The sequence below is a fragment of the Stegastes partitus genome, unplaced genomic scaffold (genome assembly GCF_000690725.1).
Source record: "Stegastes partitus isolate 25-593 unplaced genomic scaffold, Stegastes_partitus-1.0.2 Scaffold1229, whole genome shotgun sequence".
Classification (NCBI taxonomy): domain Eukaryota; kingdom Metazoa; phylum Chordata; class Actinopteri; family Pomacentridae; genus Stegastes; species Stegastes partitus.
Genome location: NW_007578960.1, coordinates 296,254 through 317,478, shown reverse-complemented (window position 1 = coordinate 317,478; position 21,225 = coordinate 296,254). Strand labels below are relative to the sequence as shown.

At 39.0% G+C, this 21,225-nt stretch overlaps 3 protein-coding genes across 5 annotated transcripts in view; all 3 read left to right on the top strand.

Annotated features, from left to right (window-relative positions):
- The first annotated feature begins 49 nt into the window (after window positions 1-49).
- On the top strand, window positions 50-2,904 carry LOC103369004 (beta-microseminoprotein). The gene is made up of 4 exons (XM_008297574.1): window positions 50-113; window positions 1,327-1,438; window positions 1,722-1,824; window positions 2,583-2,904. The coding sequence occupies exons 1-4, from the start codon at window positions 111-113 to the stop codon at window positions 2,701-2,703; spliced, it is 339 nt and encodes a 112-aa protein (XP_008295796.1). The 5' UTR covers window positions 50-110; the 3' UTR covers window positions 2,704-2,904.
- A 243-nt stretch (window positions 2,905-3,147) lies between these two features.
- npy4r (neuropeptide Y receptor Y4) lies at window positions 3,148-7,795 on the top strand. 3 transcript variants are annotated; one of them, XM_008297573.1, is made up of 3 exons: window positions 3,161-3,204; window positions 6,016-6,788; window positions 6,894-7,795. In XM_008297573.1, the coding sequence occupies exons 2-3, from the start codon at window positions 6,080-6,082 to the stop codon at window positions 7,427-7,429; spliced, it is 1,245 nt and encodes a 414-aa protein (XP_008295795.1). In that variant the 5' UTR covers window positions 3,161-3,204; window positions 6,016-6,079; the 3' UTR covers window positions 7,430-7,795. The 3 variants fall into 3 exon arrangements, with proteins under 3 accessions (XP_008295794.1, XP_008295795.1, XP_008295793.1); XM_008297572.1 differs by having other exon boundaries at window positions 3,148-3,204; window positions 6,010-7,795; XM_008297571.1 differs by having other exon boundaries at window positions 6,016-7,795.
- A 1,714-nt stretch (window positions 7,796-9,509) lies between these two features.
- mcph1 (microcephalin 1) overlaps window positions 9,510-21,225 on the top strand; it is a 33,269-nt gene continuing 21,553 nt past the window's right edge. Inside the window, exons 1-13 of the mRNA XM_008297567.1 lie at window positions 9,510-9,567; window positions 11,068-11,132; window positions 11,227-11,318; window positions 11,402-11,520; window positions 11,655-11,739; window positions 12,799-12,910; window positions 12,994-13,125; window positions 13,231-13,311; window positions 14,261-15,400; window positions 16,422-16,537; window positions 19,863-19,900; window positions 20,062-20,224; window positions 20,324-20,401. Coding sequence (XP_008295789.1) covers window positions 11,099-11,132; window positions 11,227-11,318; window positions 11,402-11,520; window positions 11,655-11,739; window positions 12,799-12,910; window positions 12,994-13,125; window positions 13,231-13,311; window positions 14,261-15,400; window positions 16,422-16,537; window positions 19,863-19,900; window positions 20,062-20,224; window positions 20,324-20,401 — 2,190 coding nt within the window. The 5' untranslated portion in view covers window positions 9,510-9,567; window positions 11,068-11,098. The remainder of the gene's footprint in view (window positions 9,568-11,067; window positions 11,133-11,226; window positions 11,319-11,401; window positions 11,521-11,654; window positions 11,740-12,798; window positions 12,911-12,993; window positions 13,126-13,230; window positions 13,312-14,260; window positions 15,401-16,421; window positions 16,538-19,862; window positions 19,901-20,061; window positions 20,225-20,323; window positions 20,402-21,225) is intronic.

Here is a 21,225-nt window from a genome sequence, read left to right as displayed (position 1 = left end):
AATATTAACAGTAAGATATATAGGGACGCACACCCTAATATAAGCCATTGTTACAGAGTTTGCACCAAACTGTTTTTCTGCTGACTGCTCGGTCACATCGCATCCTGAAGATGGTACGTATTTTCCACATTACATTTAGAAAAGCTATTGGTGTTATGTGTTTGTGAATAATGAAATTACCTTCCTTTTTATAGTCTTTGATCACAGTTGAACTCAAAAACTGCAATATAGATTTAGATTTGGATCAATTCCTAAGACTTTAATGATGTCAGTACTGTCAGAGTTTATGTAGTAATGTATACATTTAAAGACTCAATTTTATGTCCATTACACATTTATTCTGTTATTATTTGCAGTGATGGTGAGGGTAGTAGCTCAAGTAGCGCTCAAGCCTTTAGAATAATGACTGAAAAAGATACATGAACTTGTAAAACCAAAAACGTTCGTTCACATTATGATCTATGTGTAAACTATGCGTTCTGAATAACTCATGTCGCTGCTGCTACCTGCTTTCAGCACCATGGGTGGTTATGTTTGTTTTTCTGCTTTTTAAGCAGCTGTTGGCATTAAGATTTTTTTTCCCCTGATCTTTGAGTAAATGTGACCTAAGTTTATCATATTACACTGCCATGCTTTGATGGTGAGTGTTTTTGTTAGCGCAGTGTTTGCATCACATTTAAATTCAGTTTATACATAGACTCTTATACCGAAAATGGCAACAAATCAGGTAAAAATGCATGCAGTAACCACAATGCTAAAACCTCTTGACATTGACAGTAAAACATTTTGTTTTTTTTGCTCTTACTTTCTGGGCTTTTAGTCTCTTTTACATCATAAAATTGTTTGTGTGACCTTCATGACCTGAAAAGGTACATTTTTGTTCATGTTAAAAACCCCTTTCACTGTCTATATTGTGGGTTTTTTTCATTCTAGAGGGCACATCATGAGCCAGATAAACAGTAAACACCTTGGTGGAGAATTTCTGGCTTGGAACTGCAGCGCACCAATTACAGTGTCAAAACCGCAGATTCAGACAGCCAGGGACCGTGGGGACCAATTTGCATATTCATGGGTCTGCGCATAGTAAAGACAGCAAAGATGCAGAGCTACAACTAAGCCATTTTCAAGCATGAAATGGTAATTTTCATTGACAGAACTTCGAAATAATTCTGATGAGCAGTAATTAGTTTTTAGAGATTTTATCAACGCCAGGAGAGGAACTTAAAGGGTGTCTTTTAAAGGCTGTATTGGAGTGAATGAGTTTAGGAGACATGCATAAATGTAGCAGAGTCTATAAATTATGTCTTTTTTTCCCTCCTCTTTCAGGCCTCTCTGCATGTGTTTGTCTGTCTGCTGGGACTGGTTGTCCTGAGTCACTCTGACAACTCCTGCTTCTTTAAGGAGTTGGAGGTCAAAGATCCAGCAAACCCTCCAAAAGGTGAATCACATAAGACAGTATAATAGCTGTGCAACCGGAGATGTGGTGAAGTGGAAAGTCTTCTCTGCTTTGTTGGACAGAAGTTGGACAAATGAGCATTTAATCCTTCGTCTGTCTGACTGTTTTGTGTTTGCTCAATACCTGCCAACTGACTCCAATCTTATCAAACCACACCTATGCACGCGTCAATGGGCACTGACAAGTAGCTGCCGAAAGTTTATCGAGGCGTGATAGGCAAGTCGGCAGCTCCTCTGAACTGTGGTTTTAACTTGTGTACATGCAGGGTGTTTGGATATGGATGGAAAGCTGCATGACTTTGGCTCGAAGTGGGAGAGAGACTGCATGGCTTGTTCTTGTGCAAGTGACGGCTTGAGCTGCTGCCGCAAGTAAGATTTCCATGCTTTACTATCTTTTTTTATTCATTTATTTTTTAGAACTAACCTTTTATGTTATATTTTATTTCAAGTATTATAAGGACTAAAAGGGAAAGGCTTTTTGCTTTTATAAAAAGGCATTTTTTTCTTTAGGCCCTGTGCCTAAAACTGTAAATGTCTGAGATCAGAAGTCTGTCCATCATAATTAAACCAACACCTGACACGTAGGCGTGTTTTGAAGCAGCAGCTAGAGAATTAAAGTGGACGATTCTTCCAGATGGATTAGCCAGTTCTCGTGCAGTTAAAGGTAATTACTGAGAGGAAAGAGCTAAACGCTTACCAATGATGGACAGCATGGCAGCTGTGTGTGGGGTGCATCCTCTCACTCCATGTACCAGTAAATTCTGTGGGAAATCGGAAACAGTGTGCGATCCTAACAAAAAGAAAGATTTATATGCATCGTCTGTTTCACCAAACTGTCATTTTGGTCCTGCAATTTGATTTTAATGAGGAAAATAACGCTGTGAAACAACAAATCTACTACTCTGTGGGAGAATCAAGGAGAATCTAAAATAAACATAAATTTGAAGCAAAAAAGAACAATAACATTCTACTACCCTCTTCTAATCCAAGGAAATAAATTAGAATACACTTGTCTTTTCTGACCTTCTCCATCCCATCCGTGATCATTTTTGTATCGTCCTTAATTTGTGCAAAACCATTTTTTAGAAGGCGGTTTAATTTTTTCCTTATTTCTTTGTGTGTCACAGCTTCCCTGATGCAGACACCGTAGATGTTCCTGAGGAGTGTGAGCTGGTTATAAACAAGGCAACCTGCACTGCCAAGGTAGTGCTGAAATCTGACAAAACTAAAGAGTGTAACCCTCTTTAAAAACACCACAAAATAGACTCGGCACATTAGGGACAATTAAAACCCAAACTGGAAACAGGTCTTTTTTTGTTATTATTATTATTCACATTTTCTCAATTTTTTCATTGTGTGTGCACACATTAAATCCCCAATAAACAAACACCTTATCAACTTTGCTTTTCTTTCACTGTTAATAAAGTTAAAACCTGCATCAACCTGCAACTCTGCTTCGTCTTGCCTGCTCAGTGTCTTGCATTTGGTGTCTTTTTAAGATGTAATTGAATGAAGCCACCACTGTGTGACAGCAGAGCTCAGTGCTCAGAGGGTCTGTGGCACCCAAAGGGCTCTAACAGCCCAATTATAGCTGTGCTCCACTCACTGCCGCCTCTGACAGAAACGTCCTGGTTGTTATGATGTGAGGCTCATTCTCCAGCTCTCATCTCTGAGGATTCACACCTGTTCACGGCATCACTCTCTGTCATCTTGGCATCACAGAAACTCTTTATTCAGGCAACCGCCCACGTGAGTGCTTTATGTTTTAATCCAAAAATAATGATCTGTTGAAAACTGCAACGATTTGCTTCATCAATCGAAGTCAGTATCTTTTATTATTTGATCAATGAGAAAATGTATGTGGTATTTTATCTCCACTATCAGTTTTAGTATCCAGATATGCAGATATGTTGCATGTGTATCATGTTTTAAAAATATTCTTGAAGGATGCATTCAAACAATAACTCTCGATTGTAGGCATTTCTAAGAATGTGTATCCAAGAGAAAAAGAAAAAAAACCAGCAAACCAGGGTGAAAATATGTCTGTTTTGCACTGATTTTTTCATATGCTGTGTGGAAATCTACAAACAGTATTTGTAGTGATAATGTCTTGAGAGGTGTCACCCACAATTGCTGGCGCCCCCAGCAGAGAACAATGAGGCTTGGGTCATTATATGAGGTTGAGAGCGCTGCACAGCGTCCGCTGCCGTTACCTTGATCCTTCAGCAGCAGGAGGAAAAATGAAGGAAAATTGTTTCTGAATGGTCCCACTGACTGAGCGTGTACATAAAAACACAATGATGGATTTGTGGATAATGCAACAGAAAGTGTTTAATAAAAGGCAAAAGAAGTAACACAAATAAAAAGTGATTTAAGATTGCACATCTCATATGATTAGATAACAGACAATAATTTTACAGAGGGGGACTAAGATATTAAGCTTTCTCTTTGTTTCTCAGTCAAGCACCTTCTTGAAATCCATCATTTTCATTATTAGACTTTTTTTTTTTTGCAGTGCAGGAAAAAAAACAAAAAAAACATCTACTTCTTCAGCCCTCACAGACTGCACATGTCTACAGACCTTTAAGTACTGGTTGAAATCATGACGTTTTTAAGCAAAAAAATAGAAATTGTAATGAATTAGAAGGCAACATGTTTGTGGTGCAGCTATAAAAAAAAAACATCTTGGTATGACATATCATGTCAGAGATTCTTAGGTTGTGAAATTTTCATGCATCGTGACATAATGTCTGCTGCTTAGGTTGAACATTATCATACTAGATACTGCTGTCCAATACAACTTCTTTCACAAAATACAAGAGAAATTCAAGGTGAAGCTGGTCCAAGGAAACTTACATTTAGCCAGTCCTTCATTTTGGCAGCTATTTTTTCCAACAATATTTTGCTGAGGCAGAAAATAGAAATCTGAGGGTCCAAGTGGAGCCAGGTCAGTGTGCCCTGCAGAGATTATAATCTGATGCAGGGCTATCACAAAGACACAACTACTTGCTGGACCATCCCACAGTGTCACGTCATTTTCACGTCGTAGGTTGAAATGTGCTTATTAATGCACTTCTTTCTGTCGGTGCTCATGTTACCTCATCTGTGTTGTAGCTGCTTGTTGCATCTGGTTATAGGTGACATTACACTTGCCTTTCCCTCCTGAACAAAGAATGATCAATGCTTTACCACCCTGCCTGCAGCTCACTCAACACACTGACAGAGTGGGTTAGTAATGATGCAGCATGAAGTGACTGATAGCTAAGTGTGTGTGTCGTTAATGGAAACTGACAGTCTCATTTTCTCCGCGATGCTAGTTTTCACAGCACATGGCAGAGGTTTCAGGGGAGAGAGAGAGAGAGAGCTACAATCCATTTTTAGGATTCCGACAATGTCATGCCCTTTCACTTTGACGTACAACATTATTGTGTACACGAAAAATGAAAGTCTCTGCTCCCATGTATGCATAGTAATTTCACTGTCATTAAGCTATTATGTTCAGTCTTAAAACCTGACTGCAGGCTTTGTGGGCAGGAAACTGACAAAGCCCACATCTTAAGATGGGTAAAGAAAAAGAGAGAGAAATTGTTACTCTAAGACAAAGTCATCTCACTTTTTTCTTTTTTTATGGTTTAAGGCTTATTCAATGAACCCATCTTGAGGCAAATTCACCTAACATGCAATCACAGCTCTGATCTTTAGGGCTGATTAACGTGTTCACTGTTTCAGTTTAAAACGCCAGATTGCCACCTAACTGGTTCAATTATTTAATCAACTTTTAGACAAAGGGACAATCTGACCAGATGATGGCACTAGATGAGAAGGCAGAGCAGTGCCAAAGTTATTACGATTCATTCTGACAGCATTTAGGCACAGAGCACATTTCATTTATGTCTTTCAGTCATCTGTCTTGCACATCTACTCTCTACTCTTCAATCAGTCCAGCTGTTTTCACAGGCGGCGTGATGGATTGTGTTTTGCTATCAAATGCATTTGCTGTTTTGTATGCTACTGCTTGTGCGGCTTTTCACTTGTTATACGCAGGTGCCTGATCGCATCTTGTATAGACACACATGGAGAACCAGAGCCGACGCTGCTGCTCTGCAAGTGTTGCTATACCTTCTGTGCAGCCTGTGGGAAATATGAACATCTCAACCAAAATTAACGGCTAATCATCCAGTAGACATTTCACAACAAAATTCACATCAACCTCCTTATGGCACCAAAAGTCCCCCTTGTGTTTAAGTTTCATCCTCGTGGGACCATGAATGCCAGTGCACCGAGGGTTTTAAATTATTCTTACAGTTTCAGATATGATTAAAGTAGAGTCACAGTGACTTACAGTAAAAAAGCCCTCACGTGTAGTCTATTTTCTTTATTCCTCCTCACAGACATAGAACCAATTTGCTGGCTTTCCTTCACTCGGTTCGGCTCTCAGAACAACAGTATCATTTCTACATGAACAGCTCCATTGACCTATAAGAGCCATTGCTCTTAGTGAAAAACTGCTTTTCAAGTCTCCCTGTGCGCTCTCTCTCTCTCTGTTTGTGCCAGATACAGGTTTCCAAAGGGCTGGGATGGACACTTTACTCCAGAGGGTTGGTGACACTGAAGTCCTGGTGAGATGTCCTTGAGTGGCAACGCAAGCCAATCGTCTTTGTCAGCGCCACCTCCGCCTTTGCTCTTCAACAGCTCCACCTCTCCACATTCCCTACCATGGGAGAAGGAACGAGCCGGTCAAGAGTCTTTGCAGGAGTGGCCTGGGAACGACACCGAGCTCCTGTCGGACCTCTCTGTTCTCGGGCATGACGAGCTGTGCCATATGTCTCCTGTCCTCACAGCATGTCTAGTAGTGTGGTACAGCATTACAATGGTGCTGGGGCTGGTGGGGAATATCGGCCTCATTTGCATCATTGCCCGTCGCAGAGAAAAGGCCAATGTCACCAGCATTTTCATCTGCAACCTGTCATTCTCTGACATCGTAGTGTGTGTCTTCTGCCTTCCCTTCACTGTCATCTATACGCTCATGGATCACTGGGTGTTTGGATCGCTGTTGTGTCGGCTGGTGCCGTTCATCCAGTGTGTGTCTGTGACTGTATCCGTGCTTTCTCTAGTGTTTATCGCTCTAGAAAGACATCAGCTCATTATTAACCCTTCTGGGTGGAAACCAAGTGTTCCTCAGGCCTACGTGGTAGTTGTTGTCATTTGGATTCTGGCCTGTTTCACCTCTTCGCCTTTCTTGGCCTTTCAGCTGCTTACAAATGAGCCCTATGCCAACGTAATCCTGCCCCAGTCCCCGCTCCATCACCAAGCTTCTCCTCAGGCTTACGTCAGTACATCTCCACCTCAACCTGTCACCTACACATACAAAAACTCATCCGTGCTCCCAAATTCACACCGCTCCCTTTTTTCTTACATCCCCACCACACATATGGAAGCCTGTGTGGAGCACTGGCCATCCCACCAACACAGGGTTGCTTACACCACATGGCTCCTGCTGTTCCAGTACTGCGGCCCACTCCTGTTGGTCCTGCTCTGTTACGTTAGAGTTTTTGTGCGCCTTCGCCACCGCAAAGACATGCTGGACCGTGCCAGGACCACAGAGAACCAGCGAATGACCCACAGCCGCCGAATCAACATCATGCTGGTTGCTCTCATAACTGCCTTTGCTCTTTGCTGGCTTCCGCTCACCATCTTCAACGTGGTATCGGACTGGAACCAAGAGGCCCTGCCTATCTGCCACCACAACCTGCTGTTCTCCCTCTGCCACCTGCTGGCCATGTCCTCCACCTGCATCAACCCCATCATCTACGGGTTCCTCAACTCCAACTTTCGGCAGGAAGTGAGGGAGGTGCTCCTGCACTGCCGCTGTTACCCCCTTGAAGAAGAGTGTGAACGTTTCCCTATGTCCACCGTGCACTTGGAAGTGTCCCGCACCTCTGTGCCTCCCCACTGCAAGAACAACTCTGTCTGACTTTACCGTAGGATGATTGTAGGATGTAGTAGGACACATTTTTGGTGTTTGGTTTACCTTTAATGACAGTACACACGTTTTGACATTGGTTTAAAAAGTAATATTTTTTTGTGGTTTGAAGTGAAGTGCGTTGTACAATGTTGGTTTATCTTTTCCTGCAGTAGATGCTAATTATAACAGAAGTGCGCTGATGAAAAATAATCTTCAAGCCACGCTTTGAACACATCCGTTGCTGTCAATTTCATGCTTCATGCTATGTAATATTTGTCACAGTATTCTGCTTCTTTGCTGCTTATTCTAACAGAAAGTTATATTGCATGTGCACAAATGGGTGTAAAGTTAAAGTGTGACTTTAGACAGTTGCTGCTAATTAAACACTGCAAACACCAAGCATCTGTTTTTCCAAATATCTCAAATCATACTACAGCTGCAATGTGATGTGGCTGACATATAGAGGACTTCAGAGAAAAATCCTAGCCAATGAAAGCAGGAAATAACACATGCAAATGCATTCATATAGGTCACTACATTTGCATTTGGCTACCATTTCCATGTTTGGACTTTCCACTGAAGAAGAATATTGCTCTAGAAATGCTTGCTCAGATTGATAAGGGAATGCTTTTAATGAGAACGCTCTTCATCCATCCAGTAGAGTTTCAGAGTCTTGTACAGAAGAGCAGCAGTTATTCTCTAGGCTTGTGGTGAATGAACGCCTTACAAGGACATTTATTGTGTGTTGGGTTTTCATTTATTTTGTCAAGGAAGTGTACAGCGTATTGAACCGAAAAGTAACACAGTTGCGATTTGTGAAAAAGTGGAGACACATGTTAAAAATATTTTCATTTTTGGACTACCGCTGTTGCATTTATTACACTTCATTACTTATTTTGTAATTAATCTTTGTCTCTCTATCTGTAATTAATCTCTTTTGTAATGTGTACCGTATAATCTGTGTGTGAGCTTTGACAGTGAGGAATAACTGTTTTGTGATTGTTGTGACTAATAAAAAGTAAAAAGTAACTGTTTTTTTAACATTGTTAAATTATAGATCTGCATTGGACTGGTTCAATAAATATCAAAATAACATCAAGTGTGCTTAGATGTGACTTTTAAATGAGATGAAAAATTTATAATAAAACTTAGAAAAAATGATAATTAGAGAGATGCACCAAGTTCTCAAGTGCTTTCCACTACAGCATGTGAAGACCTGTAATACATGTAGATGACATACAGCTGTCTGGCTACTTAATCCAGATGCTCGGTTATGACTGTATGTATGAGATGCAGATCAGTGTTCCTGTGGTGCTACTACAGGTTTTCTGTTTTATTAGTAAACTACTACCGCTTCAAATGCCTTCCTTTATTTACTTTTATGTGTAAACTAATTTGACACGATACTATATATGTACAAAGAAATAAAACATAAAATAGAACACAAAATAATAGACATTAAAAATAAAAGAAAATCTAAATTTAAATTTGGTCAAGGTTAATTTTCAAAAATAATAATACTCCAGGATTTCAGCCTTACCATGTAGTTCTAGACAGATATGGTGTTATGTTTCATGTATTTTTGTTGGGTTTCAATCCTTTATAAGTACATATTCTTTATAAACAACAATGTAGGCCCTTAACTTCAATATTAAAGCTCGCTAGGTTAATTCGGAAAACCATTGATTCTTCTACTGGAAAGCAACATGGCATAACGACTGTAAAAAGTGATAAATAAGTTGAGTTGACTTGATTAGACATGTTTATACTAAAAACAAAATGGACACACGAACATGAATTAATCTATTCAAAGTTTATCTCCCAAAAGTAATGCAGCCCACTTTTAAAGACGTACACTTTCTTCTTCTGGTAGGCGGAATGTGAATACTTTCTTCGTCTGCGGAGCTGACGGGGCAGGGATCGGAGGATAAACGACAGAGACTGAAACACTCTTCTTAGGACCCTTCATAGGGAGCCTATCATGTAGCCTTGGTCCCTTTTTTATTTAGGAAGTGACGTAAAGTCCTATCAGCCAATGATTATCCTTTTTCCCAGAATGCAATGCACCACAAACTGCACGCGCGAACAATGTACACTGAAGTGAATTATTGGTGAAATTGCGCAATTTAAACACGCAGCCACTTCAAGTAAGTACATGTCTGTCACTAAAAAAATACCATCTGCTATCTCCTTTCGTGTCTTTGTACTGCTAATAGTCAGGAACACGTGTAATATATATTTCGGAATATTACGGAAGTAACTGTTTGGCCACACCAGCCTAGTGCTAACTTAAGTTGGTTAGCTCGCTAGTTTAGCATCGTAACGTAAAGCAGTTTAACGGTTAACTTAGCATCACTATTAGCATTACTAGTGTGCGAGGTAATATATATCTATATATCTATATATATATTTATGAATAACAGTTAATGTGTGTTGTGTTTGTTTAACAGATGTAAAGTAGATATTCTGCGTTACACAGTAACTAACATCATGTCCGAATACTAATATGTTCTTCCCTCGATCAGTGGTTCACGTAGCTAGACTGATTGTTTAGCTAACACTACTTTTAGCGTTGACGTTGTTGGATATCGTATAGAACGCAAGACAGAAGTAATACAGGTAGAAGTCAATAGGCATGGTTCCTCCCAGAAGAAAAACAAGTTTATAGGGACTGCCAGTTTTCAGTAATGTTGCATCACAAGTTTAAACATGTAGGCGCATAGTGTTAGAGCAGACGCCTTAACTGGTTCAGAAGTGATTAGTCAGAATGTTACTGGGTGGTTGACAGCAGTTAAATTAATCATTTTGAATTCAGAAGTAACTGCTACACAAAGATAATGGATTGCATGTTGTTGTCCATTTTGTCTGAATAACGTTTATGCATATGAACAGCATAATGCCCATATCATTTACTTCATCCTCAGAGAGTGTCTGGTGTTAAGAAATCCGTTTTTGGCCACTGTGACGAATAACTAATTATCCAGGCAAAATAAATGGTGGATTGACTGAACTGAAAATATCTCAGAGTTGCACTCTTGAGTTTGACTCATACAGACTTTTTCATACAGCTTTTGAAATAACTATTTAACCCGTGTGACCACTGTTTTCAGCCTTGCTTTACAGTTCTTGGTGGAATTCTGCTTTATTTTCTTCTTAAGGTTATAATGACCAGCTGTGTCGTGGATTCCAAGCCTGTTGGCAAGACCAGTATTGCTGTCTTCTCGTCATCTCGCATTTCTCTTCTTTTAGGCATTGTTGAGTGATAATTTAGTTTACATTATCTGTTGACTTTACATGTACAGCAGAAATTTGGACATTGAATTTTATTTACAGAATATATATAAACTGAATTTTCATGACTTTCATGGAGAAGGTCACTTTCAGAAGATGATGTAATTATTTAATTGCTATGACAAAATCAAAGCAAAATTATCAATGTTGAAGGCCCGTTGTGTAAAATTTCTTAAAGGAGTCACAGCAATTAATATTCCTGTGGATTGGGAGAACTAATTTTCTATCTCAGAAACATTACTAGTTTTGTGTAGGTGAATCTTGGAGCTATAGAGGCTGTTAATGTTTTTAAAGAAGTCACAGAGTTAAATTCTGGTGATTGTCTATCTCATACAATGTCATTTTTAATTTCTTAGAAGCAGAATCTTGAAGCTAAAGAAGCCAGTAATGACCACAAGCAACAGCTCTTCAGTTCTTAAAGGTATTGTACATCATCTTGTGTTTATCGCAGTGAATTCATGCTAAGCTTTATGACCTGTGGTTAAAGTTTTTTACTCTGTTCAATGTGTCTGCAGATGTGGTTGCCTATGTTGATGTGTGGTCATCTGACAAAACAGCAAACTATTCAAAACCATTTGTTCAGCAGCTGCAGGAAATGGGAGCTCAGGTAGGTCAGCATTTTCACTCTGTTGTCTTTGCTGTATAGGTATTTGGAATTTTTGTAACACCCAAATTACTTCTCCTTCATAGGTATCAAAAACATTCAATAAACAAGTCACACATGTAGTCTTCAACAATGGTCATCCAGCTACGTGGAGGAAAGCCAAGAAAAGTAATGTGCGTCTTGTCTCAGTTCTTTGGGTTGGCAGGTAAGAAAAACGCTTGAAAGTTGGGGAAAGCTTTTTAACTTGTGCAGCACTATGATCATTTTTATATGATTGTTGTGCAGTTTCACAAGCTGCTGTTGTTAATATTTACTTTGTTTTGGTGAAATAATGCTCAGGTGTCATGATGATGGTGCGCATGTGGATGAGGAGTTATATCCAGCCTTAAATGATGAAAGCAATCCTATACTGAAGAACAAGAAAGTGAGTACAATCAGATGCTATGCGCTCTTATGCCAAGGGTTGTCTCTCATCCACTCTTGATGACGCTTGCACAGGAGGCCTCATCTTGTCTCCTTAAAGCCTGCATAAATGATTCTGTAGAGGCTTTGAAGTGCCTCACTAGTGTAACAGACAAAGCCCTGAGAATTTGACCCTTACCTTTTTTTTTGTCTGCTGAGAGGGATATGAGAGATAAACTTCCTATAAAATATAGTACTTTGAGTACGACTTTTTACCCTAGCTGCTTGTCTTTGGAAGGCATGAGCCCAGTACTCATACAAACACTTTATTGCAACAGATAACTCTGATTGACACTTACTCCTTTGTAGAATTCACACAGCAGAACTGTGGAGTGGCCTTATTATAACTGCTGACATGTTGCAAATACACAAAATGAGACTTCAAGCTCACTAAGTTGCTTTAGGTTTCAATTTATTTTTAGTTTTAGGTTGAAACATGAGCACTTCTGGTGAAGAAAAACAAAACGCTTTGGTTAAAGGCTTAATGTTTACCTCTTCTATTCCAGCTTTTATTTCACCTCTCATATTCATACTGAACAAAGAAATTATAGAGAAACATTACGATGAATCCTATTCTAATTTGTGAAGAAAGTAATGCTTGATTTTATCTCACTGCCTCCTTCTTTGATATTTTTCCCGGTTAAGCTCGTATATTACATATATGTTTTATAGATGGAAGAATTATGTATGCATGCAAACTTTGTATGAATATGTAGTTTTGTTTTTTTTGTTTTTTTTAACTAGTTAGAGCTTCTCTAGGGCCTCTTTTGTTGTACAAGAAATCCTAAAATTTGTCCACATCTGTTTCACCGTTTGATTGAAACTTTCCTTTTGATTTGTCTGAAAAAAATAACCTGCTGATATAAATTCAAAGCCTGTGCTCTGATTTTTGTTCATTATTTCCTAGTGATATGCTGCATAAGCTGAGGGGGGAAACTGTTTGTCCAATGTTCAATTTTTCTGAGCAAATACGTATTCAAAAATGCTCTCCATTCAACATTTGTGTGTTTGATTCCTGCAGCATCGTTGTATGCAGCCAAAAGATTCTCCAGAGAGGACACCTGAAAATGACAGGCGCATGAGGAAAAAATTAGACAAGCTTATGAAAGACCTTGCTCCAAAACAACCTCTGGGTAAGAGGTTGTCACAGCATTGGAATCGCCTATTTGAAACTATATGATGTACTTTGCCATCTAACGATTGTACTTATTCACAGTTACGGATGTGTCGCCCATCATCATTGACGAGGAGAATGGAATAGTCTACAGCCCTGCATGGAAAAGGTCGGATTATATGGCACAGCGTTTGAAAGACATGAAAGACAAACGGGAAAACCTCTCACCCACAGGTATGTGCAAACACAGCTGTACAGGCTGTTGAATGGACAAAGACTTTAAGCATTTCAGCATTTTTGAAACAACAGTTATTTCATGAAAATGTCACTGCCTTTCAGCTTCACAAATGATGGAATCCTGCTCACCCACGGGGCTGAAGCCGTCTCTTGGGAGCACACCAACTGTCTTCAAATTAATGTGTAAGAAAGCTAAATGTGGCCTTCTTGTTATTTATTGGTGGACACCTGCCATTTTTATTTAATTTTTGGTCTATAATTCAATGTAGACAGTATGTTTGTTTGTTTTTTTCTATTTTTAAAGAAGAAAGAAATTCTTTTTCTGTTTCAACATGGGATTTGTAGGACAATCTGTTTTCTAGTTGGATTCCTATTTATAATGCCTGGCTGTATCAGCTAGTCCATTTAGTGCATGGGTCAGACAAGGGACATCAGTGGTGTGTGTTCTTGTGAAATGCACACATTTAGTCTTCTTTTTTTTAATGTAAAAAGAGTTTGAAATTAAACATAGAGGCCTGCAGTGCTTCAGAAGCAACATGTAATCTGGGGAAAATCTGGTGTGTGTTGGAGCAGATGGCATGCAAGAAGGTATCATCAGCCTAAATAGAAATGGGCATTTCAAGGCTGAGCTGAAAAAAAAAAATAGATGTAAGCAGAAACACCAGAGCCCATAGAGAGCTGTTTCACAATTTCACAAGATGTCATGACTAACAATATCAAAAGCTCAAGATGGATCTGTAATAACAACAACCCAGTGTGGCTTTATGGTAGCTTTAATTTTCTCTAAAAGCTCCTCAGAAATATATCCTGCATATCCTTGTTGTTTTTTTTTTTTTTATCTCACTTTAAGAGTAGCTCTCTTCACCAGTCTCTTATTTATTTCACCGCCACCATTTCACAGTGAGAATGTAGCATGCAATCTGGATGTGTGAGCTTGTGAAGGGTGAGCAGCTGCCCGTGGTTTTATATAGTGGTGGGGTCAGTATGAATCATTGCACATCCAGCCAAACACACAGAGAAGTAAAACAATCAACAGACGATGGCTAAAAGATGCACAGAACACTATTGATTTAGAAATACTGCTTCACTTAAAGTCTAAAATATTTACATTATTATTCTCTCCCCAACATAGATGAGCAGTCAGATGAGGACTCCAGTGCTTCTGTGGCTGAGCCTGGTTACTCCCCTGATAAGGAAGAGGGGAGAACGCACCTTGATGTTAAAAACCACGACCATCTTGAACAGTCCCACAGGAAAGACTCTATGAAGCCCTGGCTCTCACCCTGCCGTGATGTGCCAAGACAGACTTCAGGTGTCAAAGACTGTCTTGACTTCGAGGACAAAGAGGATGCAGAAGGGAATAGACGAAAAAAACCCAGAAAGACCTCCATCAGAAAAAAGGCATCAGTGAAACCCAAATCTGTAGACTTTTTGGAAAGTCCCTGCCAGGACAGAAGATCTGACAACAGCAAGAGTCTTCAAAGGGAAAGCAGGCGTTCACAGGTTAAACTATCAAGCCCATCACCTAATAAAGTGGTAAAGGGAAAGCAAAAAATTACAGCAACTAAATCCTTCACAGACACTGGGTCCCATATTTATCCCGACACTGTGAATTCTTCAAGTTCATCAGCTATGTTAGATGATGCTGCAGCTGAAACTGCTCCTCCGTTACAGAAAATGGGACAGAAAACTCCTAAACGAGGCAGAGAGTCACTTTCTGCCATGGCACAATCTTTCTCCCTATCTTTAGAATCTAGAAATGTTGCTTCACGTTCCACTGATGGAGATGATAATGTGTTTGAGGACTTTTTCTCTCCAGCTAATCGCAACCAGAGACCAAAAAAACCTCTTTTGCCTGATCTACCTGTGGACAGCGACATTCAGATACCCTTTGACTTGGGCCCTGTCCCAAAGAAGAGAAAACAAAGGAGAAGTGAAAGCTTTGGATCTGATGGTAAAAAGAAGAGGAAACTGGAAGACGGTCAGAGTTGCAAACATCTCAATCAGCAGTCTGATGCAAGCAGTGAGTCTCAGAGTCATCAACAACAGGATGTCAAAGAATCTCTGCCTGCACTGGATCGTGTCGATGAAACTCTAACTGCCAAAAGGCGAAGACAAAGTACTTTGGCATTTACACGCACCAGCAAATCTACAAGTGACACTGTGAAACAAAGAACAGCGTCGATGCCAGTGCAACCGACAGTGTTGCCAGAGAAGAACACAGTACTGCAGAAAAACTCTGATTTTGATGTTCTTTCTCACACCTTAGAAAGTGAGTAGTAAGGATAACAGTGTGGTTCGAATATTTTCTATATTATTTTTTATCATTATGAACTAAACAAGAAAAGTACTGACATTAGTGTTGGAGCTGTCACAGTGGTGAGAGTTTCTGACTATGTAATCCCTGTGGTCACATGTGATTTCAAAAGGTTTGCAAAATAATTCTTTTTTCGCGAAATGCTTGAATGTTGGATTAGTAATTGGTGCACTCGAGTCAGTCTGAGGGTGGATTTTTATCTCTGGGTGTCTCAGTGACAAGAAGAGTAAAGAAATACATGCGTATCTTTGTAATTCTTTACATGCACTTGGCTTTTAAAGGCCTAATTTGCAATTTAGATATAATGAATTTGAGCTACACACACACGCATATATATTTGTAATAAAATGTCTCTCCCCATGTCTCTATGGGTTTCTTCTGTTTTCATGTTTCTTTCATGATTGGAAAACGTGCAAGAATTTAAGGATTTATTTGCTTGTATATTATTTTTTTGTCTGTCACTACATGAGGCTTGTCAAGCGCAGGCTGAGGCCTGTAAGTCCTTAAAGATAAGTAGTTTTAAAGCTGGATGGCTTTACAGATGGATAGTCAGCATTGATGTATGAACTGATCTTAATTGAAGTCTTTAGTGTTGTGTTGATTTTAAAAACACAATAATGTAGAGCAATTGCATGCATTTAAAGCAGAGTGTGTTTGACATTTTATTGAAAAGATGTGAGCAATATGAGATCTGAGCATTTACTATTTAGGGGTTAGTTATTTATTCTTTTAAAATGAATGATTAATTATATATTTTTTGTTTTATTTCTCACAAAATGAGGTGAATAGTCTGATACTTGCACGGTTTAAATGTAGTACTACCAAGTTGTGTGAAATCTTGCAGTTTTCAAGGTAATATTTTAAGTTTTCCACCAGGTGTAATCATAACAGAGCAGAAACTAACAAAAAACCGCACCTGCTCTGTGATAGTTTGAGTGACGCCCCTCCACTCTTAAAATGTTTGTCTTGTTTTCAGATGTAGGAAATGAATGTAGAGTTGCAGCTGGTTTCACAGAGGTCTCATCTGAAGCTGAAGAAAATCACAATAAGCAAGACAGCTCAGGTCTTCAGAAAATGGTCACCAAAACAAAGGTAAGACAACGTCATGCTTGTTTTGAAAAGTCTAAATGGTATTAATGATCCAATCCTGTAGTTTAGTGTCAATAATTGGATTTAAAGACTTTTATTTATTTATTTTTTTAAATAAATGAACGTAGGTGGTACATTGTCTAGACTGTTGTGGGAAGCAAAATTGGACAGAGATTGCAAAAACAGGATATTACACGTATAAAGTCACCAATTGTGAGTTTTCTTAGTCATTCCAGATGCTGCTGTTACCTGGGAGTAAACAGCTTTAGTTCCAAACCCCCTACTTTTGAATGCTTGTACTTCCTTTGTTGTGCATTGGTACCTGCAAATTTGCACGTTGCCGACTCTGAGACACACGTTGGTGTGACATATTTTCCTCAGTTTTGTGAAATTCTTACTTCCCACCAGTCAGAGTTTTGCATTGTTCATCCTTCCTTCATCACAGAGATACATAAAAGGAAGCACAATGGAAAAACAGACAAATTCTTCTGCAATATAGGAAGCTTAGGAAGTAAACTAAACATCTGTAGTGTGTATGAAATTCCTTTTTAAGTATTTCCTCTGTAAGGTCACTCACTTCCATAGCTGCAGGCGTTTGACGCATCTAGCTAAGACACTCTGTCTGGTCGGAGCACTTCCTGTGTTTTGCCTCTGTGATGGTAGCGTACAACTTCCTTGCTTGTGAAATGCACCTGGGCTCTGTTTTCGTTACACTGGTAACCTCAACAAGCTGTAGCTGACAAAAGCAACCATGATGTCATATCCCCCAGGGATCCTTTATTGGTTAACTTTATCATAGCCTGATTGTCGTCGTTCTTCTGGTCCTGTAAAGTTCATGATGATGGATTAATATCCGCATATTGTTTCAAATTTAATCAGTTCTGGTAAACACAGTGATCCATGATGAGTGGTAGTCTTGCTAATTTTTGAAAGTGCAAACAGTAAACAATGATAAAACTCACTTTGAGAGTGGAAATGAAAACTGTGCAAACGCGTGTTCCTGCTGTTAGACTTAACAAAATGACAGATTACATGTGTTGAATACAAATATTAATACATTGATTTAGAGTTATAACAGATAATTGTTCTCAATAATAAATATATAGGGGTCCTTTGGTGATCCAGTGTTTTTACTTCACATCTTATGGGGCCTTTCTTACACATTCACTTAATCCTTTACTTGTGTTTCTTACCTCACTTTACTGTCAGATCGGGCTGCAACTAACAATTATTTCCATTAAATTATGAATTATTTGTTCTATAAATGGTTGGAAAATAGTTCTTTTTTTTTTCTTTCTTTCTTTTTTAAGTGTTTCCAAAAGCCTAAGATGAAGTCCTCAAATTTCTTTTTTGGCCACAACCCAAATATATTCAGTTTACTGTCTCAAAGGAGTAAAGAAGCCAAAAACAAAATATTCTAATTTAAGTATTTGGAATAAGAGAATTTGGACTTTCTCTTAAAAATCACTCAGACTGATTAATTGTCTGATTAACTGTTAAACTAGTTGACCATTACTGGCGTTATTGATTGAGCCTCAAGCGGTTTCTGGGTGTTTATTGCTTCTGTCACATTTTTACTCACTGGAAAGTCCTGAACCTCTATGGAAACAGCACAACCATGGATAGAAATAGAGAGAACTCAGAACTTGTATGTTTTGCAAGACACAGTTATCATGAAAAGAAAAAAGGTAAAGTTGAATTTTTGAGATTCAGTTAGAGATTGATTCCTAGGTTTTGGTATTCAGAGGGTTAATTGAATAAAGATTTCTTTAAAAGTTTGTGTTTAGGGGTCTGGTGACTAAGGCACTGAAGCTGGATATCATTGCTACATATCATTCCTCCTTGTTCGTTTCAGTTCTTATCATACACTTAAAAATGTATGTGAAATGCTTGAAAAAAATGGTGTCTTCTATCTGTTCCCACTACCTTATAGATGGTGCCCTTTGTAGTGATAAGCAGTTATCTCACATTTTCACTCCCAGAATTGCTATTCGTAATTGCCTCTCATGGTAGATCCATTGGATCTCAAGTTTTGCAGAGACGCGGGACCCTCATCTCTCCTTGATTGTCTGAAAAGCGTCATGTTCACTGCGCTGAATGGTAGCCATCAAGGAGGCCTAGTCATACAGTGAAGAATTTCCTTCATTTGTGCTGGAAGTGTTTGTGCTCAGTGGCCATGCTGCGGTTCACACCAGCTTTGTCAGGGGCTCATTATGTGCAGCTCATTCTTCAGTGCCTGATTCTTGTGCTGCTGCCAGAACATGTCCACTGCATTAGATAAGCCAAAGTCCCTTGTGAGGAACCTTCACTGTGGCTGCCTGTATTTTGACTTGTTCGACTTGGTTTGAAAGACCTTAAAATAAGCTGTATTTCTGTTCCTCTTTTTTTTTCCCCAATCGTGCAGTGTCAACGCATGATAACCTTGTTGTGGTTCATTAACAATTTGGAATATCAAAACATGCTCATTTGATGGAGATAACCACCTCAATGACTTCCCAACTTGCCTTGTCAGGGAAAGTGCCATGTTTGATTGTCATGGGTGTGGCTTGCAGACTGTTTTGGCACCACTGTGCTCAGCAGGCCTTAACCCATGACTTCCAGCTGGGGGACCAGATATCAGAGTGGCAGGAAAGAGCCTGATGATCCTGATTGTGACTGCTGCTCAGGTGTTTGTGTTGATGATAGGTTGCTGGACAGGGGCCAAAGTACGTGGCTGGATGGACCACAGTCATCCTGGTTACAAATTTACAGATCAGCCTCAGTGGGTCAGAATGTGTTTTTCTCTACTCATGGCCTTGATTTTTTTCATCACTATGCAACTTCTGTATATTTTGCTGGATTATTGAAAGCGTTCAGTCTCTGAATAATGACCCGTTTCGTGTGTTCAGTGCAGCATCATATAACAAATCAGAATCACAATGCATACACCCCAAAAGCACAAAATGCATTCAATATCCAAGTGTTTTTTGTTTATTTTTATTCATAGAGGCTATCTTTTCTTGGCAACGTCAAGTGTAGTTTGCAGGTTTCACTCTTTCTGTGTTTTCTGCTTTCTTTCCAAGAAACAAATATAGCCAAATGTGTGCTTTTATCAACACTGTATAGCTGCTCCACATGTATTTGGTTGCCAAATATGTGGATGTTGTTACACAGTACAGTTTATTGTTCCTAAAACAAGCTGTGAAGCTCAGAAGTACGCCAGAAAAATACAATAGATGTGAGAACCTTGTACATAGACACTAGCATTAGTTGAGCTTCATGTTAAAAGTAAATTGTTTTAAAAAGTTTTACCTGTCTCATCTGTTTTGTGTTTTTATCTTTGTTTCAGGTGATGAGATCACTGGTCATGACAAGCATGCCCACTGAGTAAGTGCTGCTTACGTAACTGTTTGTCTTCAGTTAAATACTTTTTATATACCCTCATTTGAACGCATTAATGAGCAATTTAGCAAAAAAAAAAAAACAACTTGTCTTGACTTGTTTAATCATTTGTGTTGGATGTTTCCTACGCTATTCACCTCTTGTAGGAAGCAGCACACAGTCACTCAGGTGGTAAAAGCACTGGGTGGTTTTTCAATTGTGGACAGAGTTTGTGAGAGCACAACTCATGTGGTGTCTGGGGGACACAGACGGACTCTCAATATTCTGCTGGGCATAGCTCGTGGCTGTTGGATCCTCTCCTTTGAATGGGTATGTAGGCTGTAAATGTTTAGCAGCCATTATCAGGTTCACATCTAAAACTGGTGCAAAGGTGTTTTTCTGTCTTTTAATTTTGTTGTCCTTGAGCAGATTCTATGGAGTTTGGAGCAAAGGCAGTGGATTCCAGAGGAACCTTATGAACTTTCAGACCAGTTTCCTGCAGCACAGGTGAGTGGCAGTATGAGTCAAGTGGTACCTGTGAATGTGTTGGTGATAGAAACTCTCTTTCGCTGTAAACCACAATATGTTTCCCTACTTGATGCTCATTCCTTAACTTTTAACTGAGTAAAAGTCTTATGAAAATTAAGTTGTCTCTTCTTCAAGAGCCATCTGGCTCATTAGCATTAAATCAACAGAAAGTGTTCTTCTATTTGCACAGAAATTACGTTCAAGAGAAATGTCGACACTTGTACATTTAATTTGGATACATGTTTTTGTATTGTTTTTTAGTTAGCTTCCTTTTTAATCCTGGAAAAAAATCAAGTTAGTTACTTCTTCTACTGCCAACTGATCATTTAGTCCTAAATTAAAAATGTTTACAAGAAACTTTTTACTTTGCATATTGACTCATTAAATTAATTGTTTAGATCTTTGTGGTTTTATAATCAGAATTATCATTTTTTTGTTTATGTAATCTTCCCAACATAAATCATTTTTTTGCTCTACTCTTTTTTGACACCCAAACTAATAAAGAATTGGAACACCAAGCCAAGGAAGTTGGACGGAAACCTGCTAATTTTTATTGCCAGTCATCCGTTTACAGTCCGCTTGTTTTTCCTGAAGCGTCTTGTGTGAAATGTGGATGTTGCCTCTTCCTGAGATTGTCATTCATGAATCAGTGTCCTCTCCTGCCACTGCGAGGGAAGATATGCAGACCTGATGTAGACAAATTTCAGCACATTTCCTTTTGGAATTGCATAATTGCTTTTGTAGTGACAGACAGAATAGCTTTATGCCCCTACGGCTTTTGATCATTTCTTTTCTCCAATGGA